Source organism: Sander lucioperca, chromosome 7, assembly GCF_008315115.2.
Source record: "Sander lucioperca isolate FBNREF2018 chromosome 7, SLUC_FBN_1.2, whole genome shotgun sequence".
Classification (NCBI taxonomy): Eukaryota; Metazoa; Chordata; class Actinopteri; order Perciformes; family Percidae; genus Sander; species Sander lucioperca.
The window spans coordinates 35,559,222-35,583,978 of NC_050179.1; the positions used below are offsets into that span (position 1 = coordinate 35,559,222).

General features: G+C 42.4%; 2 protein-coding genes across 2 annotated transcripts in view; one reads left to right on the top strand and one right to left on the bottom strand.

Annotated features, from left to right (window-relative positions):
- Positions 1 to 2,656: 2,656 nt before the first annotated feature.
- LOC116036325 (E3 ubiquitin-protein ligase TRIM39-like) lies at positions 2,657 to 10,525 on the bottom strand. Its single transcript, XM_031279845.2, has 2 exons — positions 10,417 to 10,525; positions 2,657 to 5,375 (listed from the first exon to the last, which is right to left on the bottom strand). The coding sequence occupies exon 2, from the start codon at positions 5,364 to 5,366 to the stop codon at positions 3,723 to 3,725; it is 1,644 nt and encodes a 547-aa protein (XP_031135705.1). The 5' UTR covers positions 5,367 to 5,375; positions 10,417 to 10,525; the 3' UTR covers positions 2,657 to 3,722.
- A 2,557-nt stretch (positions 10,526 to 13,082) lies between these two features.
- slc7a10b (solute carrier family 7 member 10b) overlaps positions 13,083 to 24,757 on the top strand; it is a 34,267-nt gene continuing 22,592 nt past the window's right edge. Inside the window, exons 1-2 of the mRNA XM_031279849.2 lie at positions 13,083 to 13,447; positions 22,813 to 23,017. Of these exons, the coding sequence (XP_031135709.1) occupies positions 13,276 to 13,447; positions 22,813 to 23,017 (377 nt within the window). The 5' untranslated portion in view covers positions 13,083 to 13,275. The remainder of the gene's footprint in view (positions 13,448 to 22,812; positions 23,018 to 24,757) is intronic.

Below are 24,757 nucleotides of genomic sequence, written 5' to 3' on the forward strand. Positions count from 1 at the left end.
ATTTTTTAAATCCCCTTATATTCTTTTCATTATACCAGTATTATTAAGAAAAATGAATAAAGCTTCAAGTCTCTCCCTTGTCATACCCTTTTCTTCAAGTATATCATGTATTGAGTTCTCTCGTTCCATTTCCTGCCAGTTTATTCTATTATTATTATATTTCTCACATGCAAAAAGTACATGTTCTACATCTTTTTTGTCTTGGCATTCTATGCATAAGCCATTACCATTTCCTACTATTTGTAAGGTAGCATTCAGTCCTGTGTGCCCTAGTCTAAGTCTGGTATAGACCACTTCTTCCCTTCTGTTTAAACTCAGAGAAGTAACCCTTATTTTATGGTAGTGTCTAGCATTAAACTCTGCCTCCCATTCATTTTGCCATCTTTGTATATTTTCAGATTTAATTATGGATTTGGCTTCACCCTTCCCCAGTGGAACAGTAATTCCTATATATTTGTTTTCCAGCATATTTTTTGCAATTTTATCAGCCTCTTTGTTTCCTTTAATGCCTATATGAGCTAGAACCCAACAAAACTGAAGAATGATTCCTGAGATGTAATAGTAAATGTTTAATTTGAATAATCCAATCTTGCCTTGATGAGTGACCTGTATCTAGGCAATGAATAGCTGCCATGGAATCTGTACAGATTACAGCTCTCAATGTCTTAAAGAAAAGTATGATTTTTTTGTCTTTTTGTTGGTAAGTGAATGTACTTTGATACTTCCTGTCTCTGCCAATGTGTCATTGAGACAGTAACCATTTCAGTTTGTACACCAATTACATTAGAATATTAATAATAATAATAAGTTCATTTGGTATAGCAACTTTTACAGACAAAGTCACAAAGTGCTTCACATGATAAAAGTATAGCATGATAGAAGGAACCTAGGAGTTTTAAACTAAGATGGAGAATCCTTCTGATTGGACCACAGCAGCAGATTAATGAGCTTCTGTGTGATTCTCCATTTTTAAAAGACACTGAAGTACAATACTTTTAAGGAAATAGGAAAGTTGCTGTTTGTCTAATGAGCTAAAAACTACAACATAAACAAATAAAACTCGTCAATTGCATTAAATAAAGAACCTGTTCCTATTAGACTTTATTGTGCTCTTTCAATCATGTAATCTGTTCAGCATCAGACTGTAGTTATGTATTAAGAGGATGTCCTCATATGGCCACAGGCTGCAGTTTGTTATCAGCTCCACTAGAGGGCAACATCAGACTTAACTTGTTCTCTACAGACTAGTAGCACTGCTTTAGTGTTCATATCAGCTGCTCAAACAGAACTCAAACCTTAAATAACGCTCCATTATTTGACACTACCAACTCTCTCACATGTGATGCGGTGTTGGAGGCTCGATGGTGTTTTAAGCTCCCAACATCTCCTTCCAGGCAGCGCTGCAACCGTTGACTTCAAGGCACCTAACCCTAACCTTAAGTCCACTTGTGCCCGTGCCCCTCGCAGTGCCTATCCCGGGCGCTGTGTTTTAACCCTAACCTAACCCTAACCATAACCACTGCCTAATCGACTTCAAGGCAGCGCTGCGACCATTGACTTCAAGGCACCTAACCCTAACCCTAACCATTGCCTAATTCTAGGAGACGTTGGGGGCTTAAAACACCGATTAATGTGTTGGAGCTCGTCTGAGAACATTCTATGGTGTTTTTAATCACAGCTGGTGTTTGAGGCTTTGATATCTACCCTACCTGCAGAGGAGGTCCTACCTAATATGTTAATGTTTTTATAGTTTTTTTAATGAATATTTTAAAGATGGCTTGGTTGTCCTTTATGACTTTTATTCTGCCTTATCTATATTTTAATAATTTGATTGTGCTTCTGTCTTTATTGCTAATATTTATATTTATTATTATTATTTTTATTACAAATTGAATTACTTGCCTCAAGATTTTAACATGATGATACACATGCCATTGGTTTCATGCATTTTACTAACAGTGTGGTTTTATTCTATGATGTATTTTAAATTATTTATGGTTATTTATTGTGTGGCACTTTTTACTTTTTAAAGCACTTTTAAACACAGCACTTATTACTAAGTTTTAATGGTATGTGTATATATTTTTTGCCCTCAAGGGAAAGTAATTCAGACAGTATTTTAGACCCTTTAAATATTTTTATTTAAATTTTTGAGGTTAAATAATATGTTTTTAATATTGTGATAGAATTTATTTTGTATCGCGACGCCAGGATATTTATTTACATAACTCTATATATATAATTTATTTTAATTATTTATTTTGTAATGTCTCTAGGAGAGAGGCCAGGGCAAGTGACCTTTTATTTAAAGTTGTATTCTCCCGCTGTTCGTCCTGTTCAGTGGTTCTTTTAATGTGCTTTTAATATCTGGCCGTCTTTTAAACAGCTTTTATATAACCAAACCCGGCTTTTCCTGGGCATTGCGTTTTAACCCAAACCTAACCATAACCATAACCGTTGCCTAATCCTAGGAGACGTTGGGGGCTGAAAACACTGATTAACGTGTTGGAGCTCGTCTGAGAACATGTTATGGTGTTTTTAATCACAGCTGGTGTTTGAGGCTTTGATATCAATCAGAAACAAAATGACTTCATCCGACGCAATAAAAAAACTTTATTTTGATTTTGTTTGTTTAAAAAGAAAATGAGAGAAATCTTTTTTTATTAAGTGTTCTTCGGTTTTTTGAGCCAGTAAGCAACACTTCTTATATATTTAATGATCAGACAGTAAAGGAAAATACAAATGCTTCTTATTCCTCAGTATTCTTTTGATTTAACAGTCTTGTGACACATCAAATAACATTTTCAGCAATAAAAAAGAGTAGATAAAGTACATAAAACAACTATTTACACCACCAGTAAAAAAGACAGAACCGACAATGCCACCCTGGAAATTTCAGTTAGGGAATTACACTAAATCTGACTTAAAATGACTAATGACTTTACAAAAAAGAAAAGAATAAAAGCACACAGGTTAAATTCATACAATGTATGTTTAAAGTATATTACTTTGGTAAAATTGACAATTAAAAAAACAATAAAACTGACCATTTACACCAGTACTTTGAGGGAAGAAGGGAGAACACTAACGGTAGCACACACAAAAACAGAACAGATGCATGCAGCTTACAAAACAACAAAATAAGTTGGCAACAATACATATTTGGTTTAGCAGAACTAAGCAAAATTTCCAGAATAAAAGAAATTATTTGAATTGCAGAAAATCAAACGTAACGTCATGAAAATGACCAGAAGAAACAATGAGATAAAAAAACAATATTCATTGAAAGAAAGAAAATTACATAACGCATCATTTAACAATACACATAAATCATGACTCCCTGTCTGCACACATACAGTTAAGACCACAAACGGCAGGCTGAAAGAGAGAGCTGACGACCATGTTGGCACGCAGAGAGATATACTGTATGTGGTGTTGGAATATTAATATATAAACCCGGTAAAGGAAAAGCCGGCAGAGGCAAAACGGCACCCCTAAAAATAGCCTAGCCTATGGACACTGCAGAGAGTATGACTGCAAGGTGTACCGAAAGCGAGGCAACCCGGGAATGACACGTCCCTTAGGGATCCAAAAGTGAGAGGATGTCAAGAAGACAAGCTCCCTGCCCTTGTAGCTTGCAGGCAGATCATCATTGGCCAGGGGAGCAGAGTGTGCCTCACTCAGAGCAAGGCAACCAATCATTATGCTACAAAATGGTTGTTCTACTCCGTGTGATTGACAGGAGAGATGATCAGAGGGGCAGAGTTTTTACCACCTTTGTTGAGACCTGTACTTAAGAGTGGATAGAGTTTCTCAGTGAAGGAGCAGCTAGTAAAGGAGTAGATAAGAGCTGCAGCATCAACGTCATAAAAGGAGACCAGACCCTCTTCATAATCCACAAACACCCCCACCTTCTGAGGCGGAGACTTCAGAGAAAGACGGATATCAGGACCAGCACGAGCGTTGCACTCATTTGTATTCGTCAAAGATATCGTCCAATAACCTTTCTGAGGGCTCACTATGATGACTCCCTTCCTGTTGATCGACTCTCTGGCCACTCCTAAAGTCCAGTGAGTCTTTCCTTTAACCTGAACCTCATAGTAACATCTTCCTGAAGAGAAACTCTGCTTTGCTAAGACATTAACATAATTATTGAATCTCTCTGGATTATCTGGGAGATCATTTCTCACATCACCATGTTTAACTTGTTTTCCATTGTCAGACAGGATGAGATCAGGATGTGCTGTATTAGGATCAAGAGTCACATCCACTGCAAACTGCTGGACCCTCTTCAGCTCGGCCTCAAACAGCTTCTTCATCTGTTTACTGAGCGTCTCCTCCAGCTGAGTAACAGCTCTCATCACAGTCCCCTCATATGAAGGTGGACGGACGCTGACTTCTGTCCAGTCCTTGATGGGTGGAGCAGCATTCAGGGAGGTGAAGCTCTGGAGGAGGTGGAGGTGGTCTTCAGACTGTAAGAGCTGCTCCACCTCAGTGCTTCTCTTCTTCAGCTCAGAGATTTCCTGTTCCAGCTCTTTGATGAAGCCTTCAGCCTGTTTCTCTATCTTTCTCTGCTTCTCTTTGATCGTGTCGATGAGCTCGGCCTGACTTCTCTCAACAGACGCCTTCAGAGCGGTGAAGACCTGAACACCTTCTGCTATCTCTGTGTCTGCATCTTTATCACTGAGCTCCACTGAGTGTTTGATCTCCTGAATCTTCAGTCGTCTCTTCTGGATCATCTGCTGAATTTCAGCCTCTGTCTTCCCCAGCTCGGCCTTCTTTCCTTCATATTCTTCTTTCAGAGGAACAACGTCATGTGTCTTGTGGTCTAAAACAGTGCAAAGCATGCAGATACATGTCTGGTCTGTCTTACAGAACAGCTCCAGAGGCTTATCGTGCTTCATACACATCCTGCTTTCCAGGTTCTCCACAGGTTTGATCAGCTGATGTCTTTTCAGACCTGTCATTGTCAGATGAGGCTCCAGGTGAGTCTCACAGTAGGAGACCAGACACACCAGGCAGGACTTCAGGGCCTTCTGTTTGGTACCTGTGCAGACGTCACAGGGAACTTCTCCTGGTTTGGACACTTGTTGCTCTGAGCTGCTGCTGCTGGCTTCCTGTTGAGCTGATTGTCTGAACTGAGCAGCCATCTCAGAGATGAACGTATTGACCTGCAGCTCAGGTCTTGTGTAGAAAAGCTTTTTACAGTTGGGACACTCATAGGGATCATTAATGTCCCAGTGATCAGTGATGCAGGTTTTACAGAAGTTGTGTCCACATGGTATGGCGACTGGATCAGTGAACACATCCAGACAGATGGAGCACAGAAACTGATCTTCAGTCAGCAGACAGCTGGCAGCAGACATATCGGCACTCTGAGGATAAAGAGTTTGAAGAAACGTTAGAAAATAAATGATAACATGGAGATCTTTATTTTAAAAAAACATTTACTGTGGCTGTGTGAAACAATTTATTATTTCCCTAAATATTACTCCAAAAAAATTATATATAATGTTGAGACTTTACCCAATTACTACATTAGCAAGCACTAACCTACGCATGTTTATGGGAAACGAAAAGGACGTATAATAAGACAAATCAAAGACACACAAGCGGAGCAGGAGGAGGTGATGAAGGTGTTGATGTGGATGTTAATACTGATGTTTATGCAGCCAAACTCACACGTAAATGATGTTGCAGCCTGTAATGATTTTGATTGATGGCCATTGATCGACACAAACCAAACCTCAACCAACAATACTTTCTGTTATGTAATATGTTCATCAGTGTTGCCACAGATTACTGATTACTCCTTTAAAAAGTAACTTAGTTACTTTACAGATTACTTGATTTTAAAAGTAACTAAGTTAGATTACAAGTTACTTTAATAGTTACATTCAGCAGCTGCGGATAACACCCCCGCCGCCTCAACATAAAAATGACAACCGGTTTACTGTGAGGCAGCTCGGCATTGCCAGTAGTAGGGATCTTGTTTATTATGGCATGAAACGAAGGCGAGTCAACCGTGTTTAAGGGCAGCATTTCCTCTACAACATACTGCCTGACCAACTTTTTCAACTCTCCCCCACTTACTGGTTTTGCACCGAAGTCCAGCTTTTGTTGTTTGGGTGGTGGGGGACCGCCTGCTCTCTGCTTCGCACCACCTGGCGGGACTCTGTAAGTTTGACTGCAGTGCTGCGACTCCAAATGTTTCTTCAAATTTGACGTAGTGTTTTTGTAGCTAGATAGCACTTTGTCGCCACCAGCACAGTGTACAACGAACCTTAATATTGCCATCTTTAACTGACACAAACTCAAAATAGTGATTATATTTCCAGCTAGAAAACGCGCATCTCTCTCGTCCCTCCATCGTTGTTTATGTTTGTGTTGTTGCGTGGTATGTATTATACACGTGACCTGTCCTCATGCTGAAAACGTGACTTGTCGCATACGTGACTTCACTCCCCGAGACGAAAGAAGAAAGAAAAAATATATATTTTTACTAAGGAAAATGACAAAAATAGTTAGAGATGTTCCGATACCGATACCAGTATCGGTATTGCCTCCGATACTGCCTAAAACGCTGGTAGCGGTATCGGGAAGTATTGGAGTTTATACACCGATCAGATACCACGTAATAAAGCCCTAAAGAAAATCTACGTTAAAGTAGTTTATTTATGTTATTTTTCGTTATAACTGACTGTCAAACTGAATAATAAAAGAAAGTTCTGGGGCGTTCATTGTTCATGTTTCACAAAGAGTTTAACCTGAGCCAGACGACAAAAATCATATCACATCCATACAGGGATAGTAATATACAGCTGTTATACATCATATAGTAGTATATAGCTGTTATACATCATATCATCCATACAGGGATAGTAGTATACAGCTGTTATACATCATATCATCATACAGAGATAGTAGTATACAGCTGTTATACATCATATCATCCATACAGGGATAGTAGTATACAGCTGTTATACATCATATCATCATACAGAGATAGTAGTATACAGCTGTTATACATCATATCATCATACAGAGATAGTAGTATACAGCTGTTATACATCATATCATCATACAGAGATAGTAGTATACAGCTGTTATACATCATATCATCATACAGGGATAGTAGTATACAGCTGTTATACATCATATCATCATACAGGGATAGTAGTATACAGCTGTTATACATCATATCATCATACAGAGATAGTAGTATACAGCTGTTATGCATCATATCATCCATACAGAGATAGTAGTATACAGCTGTTAAAACATAATAAAATATATGATACACTGGTATCGGATCAGTGCTCAGTATCAGCCGATATGCAAGTTCAGGTATCAGAATCGGTATCGGGAAGCAAAAAATGGTATCGGACCATCTCTAAAAATAGTAACGCACAGTGACTTGGATAAGTAACTTTAATCTGATTACTGGTTTGGAAATAGTAACGCGTTAGATTACTCTAAATAAATGGTCAGATTAGAGTGCGCGTTACTAAGTAAGCAGTTAAATAAAGGCCTTTTTTTTAACTGGAGAAATGATTATTAGAAAGAAATTACACATTATGAACACCAGTGATTAACGCGTTACCGGCATTGCTGGTGTTCATAATGTGTAATTTCTTTCTAATGATCATTTCTCCAGTTAAAAAAGGCCTTTATTTAATTTACATTCATTGCCCAAACCAGATCCCTGCATGTGGCTCCTTTAAATCTCACCTGCACTATGTTTACACCTGGTCTGATCACCTGTCAGACAGGAAGGTTGGAAGAGATAACATCAATATGGGCGAGTGACGTCAAGCTTTCATGTAATGTCTTAACCGTTGTGTTGGCTTACCGTCGACCATGAACTTGTTTTCCTTCCGGGTCAAAATTGATTTTTGGGTGCTTTTTCCGATGCCTTTGACGCTTTCTTTTTAAACATTTTTGTCACTTATTTCAACGCTTTTTTTATTCATGGTAAATAAACCTAATTGATATGGCATTATACCTATTTTTTTGAGTTAAAACAAAGCAGAAATTGTGAATTATTTTGACTAATAGTTGAGATTCTTTTTACCTTAGTAAAAGTGCGAAACAGCAGCTACATTATGCGGTGTCTTCTGTGTTTCAGCATTCAAAAACTCAACATCTACTTGAGGAAACATGTAGGCCTAGCAGTAAGTTTCCTAAATTTGTTGTTTTTTTTTGCTGTGGATAGGCGAATGTTTGTCTTTTAGGTTACATATGTTTTAAACATTTCCTATATATATATATATATATATATATATGTATATCCATCCAAATTTGATGTGATAAGTCTCTTTTAATGTCTTGATCACCCCAACAAACTGTCTACGACTTACTAGAGAACCACAGAAAGCGCAAGTCCTCCTCTTCCAGTGTGTTACTTTGTAAATTTATTTTTTATTTATTATTATTTTATTTTTTAAGTACTTGAATTTACCTGGATTATTTTAATTTAAGCTATTTTGTAATTAATTAATTAATTAATTTTAATTTATTTTATTGATTGGATGAACTATAATGTGCCTAAAGATGATTATTTAGTATTTTTGTCTGTCTGATTGAATGCTTGTGTTAAAAAATAAATCAGACGTTACTCAACAGTTACTCAGTACTTCAGTAGTTTTTTCACCAAGCACTTTTTTACTCTTACTCAAGTAATTATTTGGATGACTACTTTTTACTTTTACTTGAGTCATATTATTCTGAAGTAACAGTACTTTTACTTGAGTATAATTTTTGGCTACTCTACCCACCTCTGAAGTTTAGTCTTGACACTGTTTTGAAACCATTTTAAATTTTTTTTTTAAATGCTATAAAATTTTATACAACACCCAAAATGCAAAGAAAGTAATCATTAATATTACCTGCAAATGGGTTCCATACAACGTGCATCCATGCATCCATGTTATTTTTGGGCAATTTGGTTGAAAGAAACCCATATTTCTGATAAATTTGACCCAAGGACAACACAAGGGTTAAACGTGATTAGTATGGTGTTTGTGCAGGTCTGCAGTACGTAGGATAACCACATTTCCTCAGGGCTTATTGGGCTTTCCTAAATTAGGTGTCATGGTAACAGCAACCTATAAAATGTACAAACGTATGAAAACATGCGGGGAAACCAGTGTGACTGGTCTGCAGTGTAGAGTGTTAGCCAGTGTTGTTTCACAGATAAAAACAGCGTTGGACTTAAAGGTGCCACACAAAACCGGTTTTACTTGTATTTTTTGAAATATGTTAGGTCCACATGTGTTTGTGTTATGTGGTGAATGTGAAAATGAACGGCTACCTCCTCTGTCAGCTCTAGCCACTGAAAAGAAATAAGCGGAGAAATCAGGCTAATTACAAAAGCTGGTCAGTCTGACGTGGTGTTGCCTGAGCTCATTACTATTCATGAGCTCGCCCAGTTGCGCTGGGTAAAGGATGCTGATAGCCAGGCTCTCATTGGCTAGCTGTTAGCCAATCAGAGTCAAGCAGCTTAGCTAGTAGAGCCCTGCAAGCCCGTCAGGGTCTGACGGGGCCCGACAGGCTAAGCCCATTCGGGCCAGGCTCGGGCCGTTTTTTTTTTTTACAGATCGGGCTCGGGTCGGACTCGGGCTTATTTTATCTTCTCTCCTCATTGTGCCCATAATATACGTGCATCAGAGAGCGCGCGTCAGAGAGAGAGAGCGCATCAAAGAGCGTGTGCGTCAGAGAGAGCTTAAAAGTGATTGATGTTGGTCTCGGGTCGAGACGGGTTCGGGCTGAAAAAATTGCAGGCGTTGTCGGGCTGGGGTCGGGTAGGGCTTGAACACCATGGGCCAGGGTTAGGGCTGGAGTTTTTGGCCCGTACAGGGCTCTATTAGCTAGTTGAATATTAATGAGAACTGGCACAAATCGAGCTGAGTCTTAATGCAGGCTTTCTATACCACGCTAGAATGGCTTGAAACAAGGTAACCAAGGCATTATTTACACAAAAAACAGAGTTGCAGAGTCCGTGGTAGAACTTCAGACAGTACCACAAAGTAATGAAATAGGTGTGGCAGGGCACCTTTAAGTTAAACATCCGTCGTGAGTGTGACTTCCTGTCTGGTTAGAGCTCAGGTTTTGAGTTCGTACCAGTTGTTGAAACAAAGTAAATAAGATCAGCTGTTCTGTCTTACAAAAGGCAGACAGCAGGAACTACAGAGACCGTGAGGCTGAGAGCAAAGAGTTTGAAGTTTAAGGCTACTTTACCAAAGTGTTTATGAGCATTAAAAGGTCAAATCAGACACTGTACGCTGTTTGGACAACTCAGAGGAAAGCTAAGCGAGGCTAGTTACATTTTAGCAGGCCTACATTATCTGCAGTTACCTTGTTTCTTTGACCTGGATTCAAATATTTAGTGAGTGCATTTTGTCTCAGTGTACTCACTGGTGTTTGGCAGATATTCTGCTGTTGTTGAGAAAAAGCTGCCTGGATTCAGTTGAATGTTTCAGAAACGGAGAGACTTGTCTCGACTGCAGCTCTGCTGTCGCTCACACAAACTTTCACTTTCATTCAGGAAATGTTGCAGCTCTCCTCTTTCACTGTTGCTCCACCTCTCAGTGGAAATCACTAACAGAGAGGCCTACTTGTGGCTAAAGTTTTCCATCTCAGTTTCTTTTTTTCGTCTTTTTTTTCTTTTCTCTTATAATGTTATTAGTAAGAAAGCTGTCACATAAAGAAAAGATTGTGAAAAGTTTGGAAAGCAGCAGAAAAGTGAAATTACAGGCTAAACAGTGAGCTGAACATCTGAGTGTTTGTGGGATTGTAGAGGGACAGTAAAGGGAGCGTTGCTGGCTGTTGATCACAAGATACAAGATGTTCTTGAATATCTGGCTCTGACCTCTGTTGTGATGTCTGCAGTGTTGTAATGTAACGGAGTACAAATACTTCGTTACTGTACTTAAGTAGAAATTTCCCGTATCTGTACTTTACTTCGCTATTTAAATTTATGTCAACTTTCACTTTTACTCCACTACATTTCCTAGATAAAATGTATACTTTTACTCCGTTATATTTCCACTAAGCATCTTCGTTACTCGTTACTAAAAAAATTAAATTAGAAGAAATGTGTGCGACTGCAATAAGGGAGGTTTGGCGAATCACTGCTCCTAGATTACATTACGCACGCTCCGCACGCCGCGCGCTCTATTTCAGCGCTTGTTTGTTGCTAAAGGAGGAGGAGGACGCACAACTGAAACCGCCATGGAAGCACGAGCACCTCCTGGAGGACCTCCCGTTATCGTAGACGACCACCCCGACGATAGTGGTGAACTCGGTGAACAGGGTAGTGGTGAAGATAACGTCATACACCCGTGGCCGTATTTGCAAGAAATGTTTCTGTACATTGGAATGAAAGATTCTTCCTACCGGATGATTAAGAAGATATGGGAACCCTGAATATGCTTTATGCTTTACTGTAAGAAAGCCACAATAGAGTTCACAGTAAAAGTTCTAACCGCTTGCTTTTTAAAAAAAAAAAAAAACTTTTACTTCAAATACTTAAGTATATTAAATATCAGAAAATTACTTTTGATACTTAAGTACAGTATATATAAGATAGTTTAAGACTTTTACTTAAGTAATATTCTAAAAGGTAACTTTCACTTCTACCAAAGTCTTTTTCTAGTACGATACTTTACTGTACTTTTACTCAAGTATTGCTTTCTAGTACTTTATACAACACTGGTTGTCTGTTTGTAGTTGATTGTTCTTTTGGCTGCTGTATACTTCCATTGCAGAAAAATAGAAGAAACAAAAAGTAGGCTAAAAACTCATTTTGTTCCAAATCTACGTCAAGGTATTTCCCAAAGAGGCAATACAACCTCTGTCACAGAGCCTCATCAGACAGACACATGGACACAATGGTGTAGTCTGATGTATTTTAGCAGGTATACTGTACTATATAAATATATGGATGAGACTGGACATATCAAAGCGGGGGGGTCTGGGTGTCCTCCCCCAGGGAAATTTTTAGCATCACAGACTTCATTTCCTGCAATTTGATAGACTTTTTTGCACCAATTTACGGTGGAAATACCTTTATTTATGCGAAGGAAAACACAGATAGCAATTCAAAATATATCAAAAATATAATGGAAAGTATGTTGTTGCATGTCATTGGGTATTTGTAAGTAGGTATATGGAAATCCTGGAGCTTCCTTAGTGGGTATACTGCGTATACCTGCGTATCACGTAGACTACACCACTACATGGACATAAATATGTGTAGTGGCAGCTTGTTAAAGTCCATTCTCGCTACTTCTTGTAGGATGTAAAGAGTTGACTTAGCACAACAATCTGGGCCCTGTAGAAAGGCATTTTCTATGGGCCCCTCCCCGCATCTACAGCTATTCATTCTAGCATCTTTTTGGGCCCTCCTCCCATGAGGGCCCTGGGTACTCAGTCCCATATCCACCCCTAGTCTGATTGTATATATTTGAAAAAAAAAATGCTAAAATGGTTTTAAAACAGCATCCTGACTAAATGTTGACATAAACCAGTCTGTGATTCGCTCAACATCCTCTCATCTTAACTATTAGTCAAAATAATTCAAAAAATTTGGTTTATTGACCATTAATAAAGAAAGAAAGTTGAAAAGAGGGACAAAAACGTCTGAAAAGGCGCCAAAAAAAGTTAATTTTCAATTTTGTGCCCGGAAGTAAAACAAATTCATGTTTGATGGGAAGACAACACAAGGGTTAAAAGTTTTCTGAAATGTCTGTGTTTAAATATGCAAATGAGGCGTTATCTTATGCCATAACTTTTGGTGAATCTAGGAGACATCTACAGGTGCAAATACACAAAGTGCAGAGAAATAAGCACCTCAATGTGTATTTTGGTTTCCCCCACTAGTCTGAAAGAAGACACATCATGGAAGCAAAATAGCCCAAAAACTCAAAATAGAATTGAAAAAAAGTGTCCTCCCTAGTCCTCATCAGTCACCAAGTCAAAAACCCATGATAAAATAGGGTCCAGGTTGAAAAAACCGAAGTTACCCTTTAACCCCAGACCTGGAGGAGGTGAAGAGCAGCACACCGGTTCCTCCCAGGCTCCCTGAACGCATCACGTCGAGTCCTGGGTATTTAACATTCTACCCCGGACAGCTGCAGGTTGTTGCGCAAGCGCAGGCCATTCAGTCTGCATGAATACTGAGCGAGGAGAGGACAGGAGCATCGGGAGAACTGGGACTGGGAGGACACAGTGGACTGGACGGACCCGGACCGTACCGGACCCGGGCAGGCGGACATGGAGGGACAGAACGGCAGCAGCAGCATCTGCTCCCGGCCGCACGGCACCGTGACGGACGGCCAGAAGAAGAAGAAGAACAAGAAGGAGGAGGAGGAGAAGGAGAAAATCCCCGATAGAGTGACTCTGAAGAAGGAGATCGGGCTGCTGAGCGCGTGCACCATCATCATAGGTGAGGCAGGAAAAACAAGACAGCTGCCACTCGGCTCAGCTTTTTAACTTTATAACTGCAGAACTAACAAAATGAACAAGTTAATGTCGTTTGAATCTTCTCTGCAGCTCTGATAAAATCCCAAACAAGTTGTCGAAAAAAGCTTAAACTCCCCCGTGAACTCTTGACTGGTTAGGAAAAACTGGGGACTCCATGTTTGTTTGCATGTGTGTTCAGATGAAAGTGAGTTTGTGAGTGCTCAGAGTCCAGAAGCAGCCTGGCAGAAGAACATTGTCTGCTGGAGCAGAAAGGACAGCAGGGAGCTTTTAAACACACCTGAAGAGAGTAAATACAGGAGCATCATCCAGGAGGGATGGAGGGAGGGAGGGAGGGAGGGAGGGATGGATGGATGGAGGGGGGCCTGCAGGGAGTCAAGCTGCATGCACAGGGCCTGACAGGTGTCCTGCCAAAAGTGATTGCTGTCTGTGGGGGTATACCTGTAGCTACATTATTGCAGTTAACTAGCAGGAGAAACTAGAGGAGCCATGAGTTTAACGAACTACCAACCCTTTTGAGTTCTAAGATAAGATAAGATAAGATAGACTTTATTAATCCCACACTGGGGAAATTCCTGTGCTACAGCAGCTCAACAGAAAAATGTACACACATCAGAATAACACAAATACACATTAAGTAGACATAGGAGAAAAAATACACATAGTATAAGAAATGAGGTTAGTTATTATAATAATAATAATAATAATAATAATGACACAATAAACACCCGTATATAAACAGACAGTATATTAACACAGATGTACAGATGAATAGAGATGACATATTGCACAGTTGGAGGTAGCAAAGAGTAAACAATATATAAATATGCATAGTGCAGGATATTGTCCAGTGATGGCTCATATTGCAGAAACAGCTAGTAGCGCTACATTATGATGTTGCATTAAAGAGTCTGACTGCTGCTGGATTGAAGGAGCTGCTGTATAGCGCTCCTTCTTGCACTGAGGGTGCAGCAGTCTGCTGCTGAAGGAGCTGCTCAGGGAACTCCCACTTACAGTGTATGTTCTAGCCCAATTCACAAACTACAGCAGTTATTTAAAACTGTGTTTCAGGGCTGTTTTTACTCTTTACAGATAGAGTAGGTCTAGGCCACACTCTATAATTTATAGATTATAGAGTCTATAAATTAGAGCAAGCATTTGACGCTACATAGGCGAGGAAACACTTTAGGGGATGGGGCTACAGAAATATGTCTAAAAAAACACATTCTTCTCCACACGTAACAGGACCACAATAGCGCCCGGGTAGCTCAGTTGGTAGAGCAGGCGCCCTAGAGGTTTACTCCTTAACGCAGCAGCCGTGGGTTACAACTCCGACCTGCGGCCCTTTGCTGCATGTCGTCCCCCCCCCCCCCCTCTACCCTTTCATGTCTTCAGCTGTCCTGTCAAAATAAAAGCCTAATATGCCCAAAAAATAATCTTAAAAAATAAATAAATAAAGTTGTCTCTCATCCATCTGACGATTAAATTTTTTTGTGGTATGTGATGAGAATTTCAGCTGGATAGCGTTGCTCGTGTGGCTCTTAGAGCGGGTTATCCACTGAATGCTGGGTCGGCGGATCGATCCCCGGTCCACATGTTGAAGAGCAAAGTGTCTTTGGTTAAGACACTCTCGGCCCTATTTTAAGCGCACGGCGTGAAGCGCCTGGCGCAGGTGCGTTTAGGGCGTGTTCAAATCCACTTTTTCTAGTTTGACGGCAGAAAAAAGTGTCCGTGTGCCGACTTGACTTTAGACCAGGTTTTTGTTGGTCAATGGCGCGATCACTTCCTGCTGCCTCAAGATAGCAATACGCCCAGAATGCACCTGAACACACCTCCCTGTAAGACCAGCACGCCCAGAATGCACCTGAACACACCTCCCTGTAAGACCAGCATGCCCATGGGCCACAGATGGGCGCAGGTGCATTTGCTGTTTAAACGACGCGGGCGCTGGACGGGAAATTGACAACTGAGTCGGTCTTAAACTAGCAAAGACACTTGTGCTGTGCTGCGCCGGGTGCAAGATAGGGCCCTAAACCTCAAAGTGCTCCCGATGGTCAGACCAGCACCTTAAATGCGTTGTAGTTAGTGTGTGTGTAAATGAGAGGAAAAATGTAATGCGCTTTGTATAAACTACGGGTCTCCAACGTTTTTTAGGCCAAGGACCCCTTCGCTGAAAGAGAGACGGAACAGGGACCCCCTACTACAAATAGAGTTGCATATTAAACTGGGCCTAAGATAATGTGTGCCTAAAGCATTTACACATTCCATTTTTTATGTTGCATACAATGCAAAGGTATACAAATGACATTTATTGACATATTCATACATTTAAACATCATGTTTTAATGTTAAACATACACACAGTAGCTCCCAAGACGGCGGCCGCCTGTATACGAGAACGCGACTGTCTTTCTGAACTATCTTTTTAATAAACTGTCTGTACACTTACAAAGTTCTCAATGCTTTGGTTAACATGTAGGGACCCTCATTATGCTACCGTTGAAGTGTGGTGATATTTTGAGCCTTTTTAGTGGTATAAATAGCGATTTATTTTTACTTTCCCTGTGCCCCAAATACTAGCGTTAAGCTAATCAGCGGTCTGCGCTAGCTTGTTTCAAGCTGCAAACACATTTGATTAGCATGAAAACATGTCCCAGAGAACGACAGAGTGGGTACACATCTGTTATTAACCCATAGGTTCGTTTTGCGCCTGAATTGTCCTTTAACTATGCCCTTGGAGCCGAGCTGCACCAATCACATCGGTGTATCTGATGTAGGCGGGCAATATGCGAGCCAAACAGACGACGACAGCGCTGCGACGTCCAAGTCATTAGTAAACATTGCGAGATGGCTACGGATGAACAGCAGTTGTTTGAAACGGCTTTGGCCGCTACAATGAACGAGTTAGACTTGGCTTTTTATCTAAAAGAGGAACAGAAGACGGCGCTCCAATCGTTCCTTTGCAAGAAGGACATTTTTACTGTTTTGTCAACTGGATACGAGAGTTTAATCTACCGGTTAGCTCCTCTGGTAGCTAAGAGATTAATCTACTGGTTAGCTCCTCTGGTAGCTAAGAGTTTAATCTACCAGTTAGCTCCTCTGGTAGCTAAGAGATTAATCTACCAGTTAGCTCTGCTGGTAGCTAAGAGTTTAATCTACCAGTTAGCTCTGCTGGTAGCTAAGAGATTAATCTACCGGTTAGCTCCTCTGGTAGCTAAGAGATTAATCTACCAGTTAGCTCTGCTGGTAGCTAAGAGATTAATCTACCAGTTAGCTCTGCTGGTAGCTAAGAGTTTAATCTACCAGTTAGCTCCTCTGGTAGCTAAGAGTTGAATCTACCAGTTAGCTCCGCTGGTAGATAAGCGTATGGGGCTTGTTGTGATTGGTCGTAGTGTTATCCAATTGCGTGCAGTGCGATTTTCAAATGCATGCTTGGTGCCGCCCCTCAGGTTGGGCCGTTTTCATTACTCATTGCCAGACCCTTAATCTTTCAGATTTGGGTCTGGATTTCCAGGCTAGCAGTAACCCATTAGCAAGCAAATACATCTGTCTACACACTATTAATGTATTCAGTTTCTTTGAAAACTTTTCTTTTTTTTTGGATTGTGAATCAGTTGCTCGTCTATAAACACTCAGGACCGCTATTAAGGTTTGGCAAAATTTAGAGGATAAAGCACTGGGCCTACGTAGGCTACAACACACATTTTAGTTGACTGAGGGAAATGTTATGTAGCTTAAATGGAGAATGCAAGAATCACTTTAACAATAATTCATTTCCATATAACTTTCTGTCAAAGCCACAGGGAGCCACTGCAGAGGGGCTAAAGAGCCGCAGGTTTCAGACCCCCGGGCTAAGCTGTTGTTGCATGCTCAAGGCGGACATTTTTGTTAAAAAAAAATCCTTCACCAGAACAAGAGAAAGGTCCTGTGCGCAGAATGCTGAAGCACCTTTCCATTCAGAGCGAGAGAGCGCCGAGTGAGCGAGCTGGCTGCTCGGCAGTCGGCACACTGAACCACGCTCAGCATCAAGAGTCATTTCGTGCCACTGGATTGAATCAAAAGGCACTTTTCATAGACCTTCATCTCATCTCACGTCACCAATATGTGTTTTTTTTTATTTTTTATTTTCCTGCGTGTGTCACTTTTTAGGACGCTGCTGCAGGAATAAACGGATGCAGAAGGTGAGCGGGTCACTTCCCACCTCTACAGCCCCCCGGGATTGGATAATTTATGTCTGGTTATGTAACGGCTGTCTGTGCCACTTGGCTGCCTTCTGCCGTGCTACTGGTAGCGCTGTAGTCTGAATGTGTCGGATCTGCTGGTACTCTACACTGCATACTGAGGCTCTGGGCAGGAGGGATTGTCCCGGCCTGAGTGATGGCCTTTAACTCCTTCTGTAACTCTGTTACAGAGCTCTTTGTGCTTTACTAACCCTCTGTATAAACTCGGAGGGGGACAGTGTGGATTGTGTGACTGAGGTTGCTCAAGAGTCTCAACGGGGTCACTAGTGTGTGTGTGTGTGTGTGTGTGTTTTTTTTTTAACCCTCCTGTTGTCTTCGGGTCAAATTTGACCCATTTATTTAAAGTTTCCATATCAGAAATTTGGGTGGATGGTTCCGTACAACCATCAACAACAACAAAACAAAAAAAATCGCTGAAAAAAAAGTTTTCATTTTAAAATTTTGACCCAGAAACCAGAAGTTGCGTGTGGTAACAACTTCTGGTTTAGGTGGTAAGGTGCAGAGGCAGAAACTGGGTGATGCATACTATGCCAAAACCTCTCCAAATAAGTCATAGGTGCTGTATGGACGTATATGTAAACATGTTTCCCACATGTGTGAAAATGTTTTGCGTTGAATGTGCAAATTTCAGCCCATGATAAAGATGAATGTTTCTTTGTTTATTTGAGCACGTTCCACATTTTAAGTGCCACCTGCTGTTACGTTCATAGCAGTACGTATATTTGATGCATACATTTTTGGCTTTAATCTTGGAACTTCAGAGTTTTTTCTCTGAATAACAGGTCAGCAAACAAGTCAAGTGGGGCCAGGGAATGGAGAGACCACTCGGGACAGGGAATAGGAAGGCCCCGGGACAGGGACAGAGAGGCCTCGGCAACAGGGAACAGAGAGGCCTCGGCAACAAGGAGCAGAGAGTCACTGGCAACAGGGGGCAGAGAGGCCTCGGCAACAGGGGGCAGAGAGGCCTCGGCAACAGGGGACTGGGAGCAGAATCGAAGGCAGAAACCTTCAGGCGGCCTGCGACGAAGGCAGAACTCTTCTGGCCACCGGCGACGAAGGCAGAATCTCTCTGGTGGCCGTACAGGATGTCGAGGGCACCGAGATGACTGGCGGCGAAGGCGAAGCCTCTCTGAAGGACGGCGACGAAGGCGAAACCCCTCTGGAGGGCGACAGCGAAAGCAGAATCCTTCTGGAGGCCGTCTGCGAGGGCGAATTCCTTCTGAAGACCGGCAGCGAAGGCGAATCCCCTCTGGTGGCCAGACAGGCTCAGCAGATGAAGGGGCAGCTGGGCTGGAGACAGGCGACGGGTCAGCTGGGCTGGAGACAGGCGACGGGTCAGCTGGGCTGGAGACAGGCGACGGGTCAGCTGGGCTGGAGACAGGCGACGGGTCAGCTGGGTCAGTGTCTGCCAACAAGGTAACAGGATCAGTAACAGACAACAAGACAACAGGGTCAGGAGTCGGCAACTCCGCCGACAGGGTAACTGGAGCATTAGTCGGCCGGACCACCGACAAAACACGGGGAGCAGGAGTCGGCCGAACCGCCGACAACACACGGGGAGCAGGAGTTGGCCTGCCCGCCGAGAGGACACGAGGGGCAGGAGTCGGCCTGACCGCCGACAGGACACGAGGGGCAGGAGTCGGCCTGACCGCCACAGGCAAAGTCTCATGGGGGCAGAACAAAGGCAAAGTCACTAGGGAGGTCTCTGGGACTCCAGAGACCAACAAAGTCTCAGGGGCAGTCTCTTGGACGCCGGAGACCGGCAAGGCCTCTGGCTTGCCCGTAGACGTGGACTCTGGGAGAGCTGTCGACATGGACTCTGGGAGAGTGGTCATCGAAGACTCTGGACGACTGGAAGACTCTAGCAGAGCGGTCATCGGAGACTCTGGACGACTGGAGGACTCTAGCAGAGCGGTCATCAAAGACTCTAGACGACTGGAAGACTCTAGCAGAGCGGTCATCGTAGATTCTTGAAGAGCGGTCATCGACGACTCTTGAAGACTGCACGTCAGCGGCGGTTCTGGGCGGCTGCACGTCAGCGGCGGTTCTGGAAGGCTGCACGTCAGCGGCGGTTCTGGAAGGCTGCGCAGTGCTGGGAAACTGGGCAGCTTGGGGATACTAGGAAACTCGGAAACATTAGGAAACTCGGGAACTCTAGGAAACTCGGGAACACTAGGAAGCTCGGGGAAGCTAGGAAGGCTGCTAGCAAGCCTGGGATCTGGGAGAGTGCTAACTAGCCTGGACTCAGGAGGGCTGCTAGCTAGCTTGGGCACAAGGGGGCTGCTAGCCAGCCGGGGCTCAAGAAGGCTGCTAGCTAGCCTTGTTTCAGGGGGGTTGCTAGCTAGCCTGAATTTAGGGGGCCTGCTAGCCAGCCGGGGCTCAAGAAGGCTGCTAGCTAGCCTGGATTCAGAAGAGCTGCTAACTAGCCTGGGCTCAGGAAGGTTGCTAGCTAGCTTGAATTCAGGGGGTTTGCTAGCTCGCAGGGAATCAGGGGAGTTGCTAACTAGCTGTGGCTCAGGAAGGCTACTAGCTAGCCTGGGATCAGGAAGGCTGCTAGCTAGCAGGGGCTCAGAGAGGCTGCTAGCTAGCCTTGTTTCAGGGGGGTTGCTAGCTAGCCTGAATTTAGGGGGCCTGCTAGCCAGCCGGGGCTCAAGAAGGCTGCTAGCTAGCCTGGATTCAGAAGAGCTGCTAACTAGCCTGGGCTCAGGAAGGCTACTAGCTAGCCGGGGCTCAGAGAGGCTGCTAGCTAGCCTTGTTTCAGGGGGGTTGCTAGCTAGCCTGAATTTAGGGGGCCTGCTAGCTAGCCTGGGCTCAGGAAGGCTACTAGCTAGCCGGGACTCAAGAAAGTTGCTAGCTAGCCTGGATTCAGGGGGTTTGCTAGCTAGCCTGGATTTAGGACGGTTACTAGCTAGCCGGGGCTCAGGGAGGTTGCTAGCTAGCTTGAATTCAGGAGAGCTGCACGTCAGCCCGGAGTCAGGACAGCTGCACGTCCACCCGGAATCAGGAGAGCTGCACGTCAACCCAGGGTCAGGAGAGCTGCACGCCAGCCCGGGAACAGAAGGGTTGCACGTCAGCTCGGGAACAGAAGGGTTGCACGTCAGCTCGGGAACAGAAGGGTTGCACGTCAGCTCAGGCTCAGGAACACAGGTCAACTCAGGCTCAGGACAAAAAACAGGCATGGAGACGGGGAGGCGAAACTCCTGTGCTGTGGCCTGCCAACGTACCTCCATAAGGTGCCTAGCGAAGGCGGGGTCCTCCTCATGGAGGGAGCGGTAAAACCCAATCAAAAGTTTTCCATCCGAGTCCAGTGGATGAAAAACTGGCTTGAATTCTGCTGGGTCCATAGTTGGTTGGATCATTCTGTCATGGTTAGCGAGGATGGTGGACCCAAATGCAGAGAGCAGGCGAAGGAGTAATGAGCACGAGGATTTATTAAATACAAAAAGGAGCAAACCAAAGGCGGTCCAAAAATGGAGCAGGCAGAAACAACTGAACAGGCTACGACGTACTGACAGGAACAGAAACCAGACACAAAACAATGATCCAACGAGAGACAAGGGAAAACAGAGAGGCTAAATACACAAGGTAACGAGGGAACGAGAGGCAGGTGACACAACAGGTGGAACAAATCAAAAAAGGCGGGAAACAAACAAAGACAGGAAGAAAGCTAGACAAGACAAGGGAGACAAGACAGACTACAAAATAAAACAGGAAACAAGCACAATACAGAACAGAAACCGACTACAAAAATAATACACACCACAAAATACCAAAACCCTGACACCGAGCCCGGCCCGCGTCCGACAGGCATTAAGATATTTATGCCCGAGCCCAACCCGAGCCCGACACAGTTAAAATCAATGTTTTTTTCTCGTTATTATCATAGTGAAGCGGCAGCACCCCGCCCCCCTCCCTTTTTTTTATTTTATTTTTAAATTTTTACGTATTTGACTTGACTTATTTTCTTAGATATAATATTATTATTATTATTATTATTATTATTATTATTATTATTATTATTATTATTATTATTTATTATTTTCTGCCACTCTTTCCTTTACTCTACTGGTAATCACTTATTTTGAAATGTTGTGCTAAATTGTATATGCTCCTTCTGCAATCCTTCGTTGGACAAGCACTTCAATGGACAGTTATTTTTGTGATGATCTGGATTTAAAGGGACAAACTGGGATGGTTGGGTGGGGTGAAGGGTATGTTTCACGTTGTTTAGTATCTGTATAGCACAGCCATACTATGTTTGTATGCATTTGGTCCAATATGCGCTGTAGAAAATGCTACTTGGTTTAATGGAAAATCAATAAAAATTGCTAAACAAAAAAAAAAAATTCTCACACTAATGACACATGTACATTTGTTTGTGTGGAAAACTTTTATTAAGCAGCTGTAGGAAGGCATTCAGAAATGTCAACAGATGAGGTCATCAGCTCACACGGGGCAACAAGCTCACGTTAACACAGGCGCGCACCTACATAATAAGCTGTTTTAAATTTAAAATGTTCAGTGCCTTATCGCGCTGATGTGACCGAGCCCGACCTGATCCAGGACATCATTTCTAAATATCTGTCTGAACCCGGCCCGGCCCGTTGGGCTTGAGAAATCTGTGTTTCTTTCAACCAAATTGTCAAAGAAAATAACGTGGATGCTTCCATACAACGCTTTTTCACAAGTTAAATGAAGGATCAGTTCACTACTTTTATTAAATTTTATAGCATTTGAAAAATAAATGACTAAAGAATGTTGAAAGAAGTGTAAAAAATTCCAGAACAAGCTTCAGAAATGCAGCAAAAAAAATCAATAAAGCGCAGAAAAAACTCTACAAATACATCGTAAAAAGTGACTAAAAATTGGAGAGAAAAAACGACTAAAAGGCTGGGAAAAGTGACAAATGTCGAGAAAAAAAAAAAAAAAAAACTAAAATTTTGACCCAGAAAAACAAAAAGTTGCATGGTCGACAGGAAGACAACACAAGGGTTAAAGAAGCTAAATTATCAGGTGTGTCTCGACATGTTTTACCAGTGACTGAAAAGATAGTATCGGTATCTAACAACCTTCTTCCTCCTCTCCTCAGGGAACATCATCGGCTCGGGGATCTTCATCTCTCCAAAAGGGGTCCTGGAGCACTCGGGCTCGGTGGGCTTGGCGTTGGTGGTTTGGGTTCTGGGAGGCTGCATCGCCGCCTTGGGCTCCCTCTGCTACGCCGAACTGGGCGTCACCATCCCCAAATCTGGAGGAGACTACTCCTATGTCACAGAGATATTCGGGGGTCTGATGGGGTGAGTGGGGTTATGTCTTTACAGTGAGTCAGTGCTAATACATATACATGTGCACATATGCACATATTTAATATTACCCTAAACCACCTTCTGTAAACCAACTGTATACTACTGTCTACACTGCACTATATTTCTATTTTTTTTAAAACAACATCATTGATTTTCATCTAGTCTCGCATTGCCAGCTCTATCTCCACAGCACTGTGGAGTAAGGTCTGGCTACACCACAGATGCATTCTGGGATAGGAGAGAAAAAAAAACACTTTGGGTTGTTTGCATTTCTTTAAACCAATCACAACGGTCTTGGGCGGCGCTGAGCTCCCAACGCAGCGACGGTGGCTCTGCTAAATAATCTCAGGAAGGAACTTGTTTTGGTGGAACATTTGCACCCCGTGAAAGAAAACTCCACATCCAATATTAAATAAAGTTAACTGTTGACACAATACAGTAACTTGAGCTATTTAAATTAGCTGATTCATGGTTAAACATCATTATCTCTTACCAGTGTATCTCCGTGTGTACTTGGTCCACAGCAATCCCACCAATCAGTCCCAAAACGTCCCAGTTAGAGAGGAAATTACCTAAACATATTCTCTGTAAATCTTTACAATCATTCCCCGAAAGAACCGAGCAGACCTGCCTTGTTGCAACATCCAGATTTTATTAAAAACTTTTCATTTTCAGGGTGTAGCTTAACCCTCATGTTGTCGTCGGGTCAAATTCATCAGAAATTAGGGCTGTACGACATGAGGAAAATATCTAATTGTGATTATTTTGACTGATATTGCAATATGATTCACGATATTGGAGGGAATGATAATTTTTGTATCATTATTCTCATTTTCATTGAAAAATTATTGAATGATTGAAGTGTGATTTTTTTCTTTTTTGCGAGGATCTGTACCAAACAGAGATTTGTTCTGTAGTCTGTAGGATACGATTTGTAGGCCGGGATGTCTCTGCAGCACCACAATACTTTATTTAAGAATGGTTTGACACATATTTTGCCTTAACAAATATTGCAGCCTCCCTGTGATTTGGATGTTGCACTAGGGACTTAAAAAGAAAATGCAGAAAATGTAAAATTAAAGAAATTAAAGTGACCAAAAAAATAAATAAAAAATGACAAAACATTGGAAAAAAGCGACAAAATGTTCAGAAAAGTGTCAAAAATGTTGAAAATGTTTTCATGGTCGAGGCGAAGACAACACAAGGGTTGAAGTTTGTTGTTGTTTCCTCGAGGGGATCAGACACACGGAGAGAGGGGGGGGGCAGAGGGACGATGTCAATACGAGTGCCGTACTCCAGTTACCAGGGATGCACCGAATCCAGGCTTCGGCTTCTGATTCGGATGAATATTGGGCTTTTTGACGGGGGTTGGGTTTCTGCTGAACCTTTTAGAATTTTTTCCCACCGAACCGAACCCTACGCCTGCACTCCGCGCGCTACGCTGGTCGACGTAATGACGGCGCCGTTGATTACAGGAAGGTGTTTACGTAGGTGGAGCGTTCAATGCAGCAGGCTGTGAGAAAGTGGAAATGGAACTGGTGAGCAGAAAAAGTGTAGTTTGGCAGTACTTTCAGTCAAAAGAAGGCCATTCAAGTCCAGCTACATGTCCAATCTGCAATGCTGATTAGTCTGGTGGTGGCGAGGACCCTAAACTATACACAACATCACCGCTGTTACAACATCTGGTATGAAACATCTGAAAGAATACGAGTTGTGCATGAAGGAATCTAC

Bases quoted from the DNA above. Each gene is read 5' to 3' on its own strand.
- LOC116036325 (XM_031279845.2), bottom strand. From the start codon at position 5,366: ATGTCTGCTGCCAGCTGTCTGCTGACTGAAGATCAGTTTCTGTGCTCC.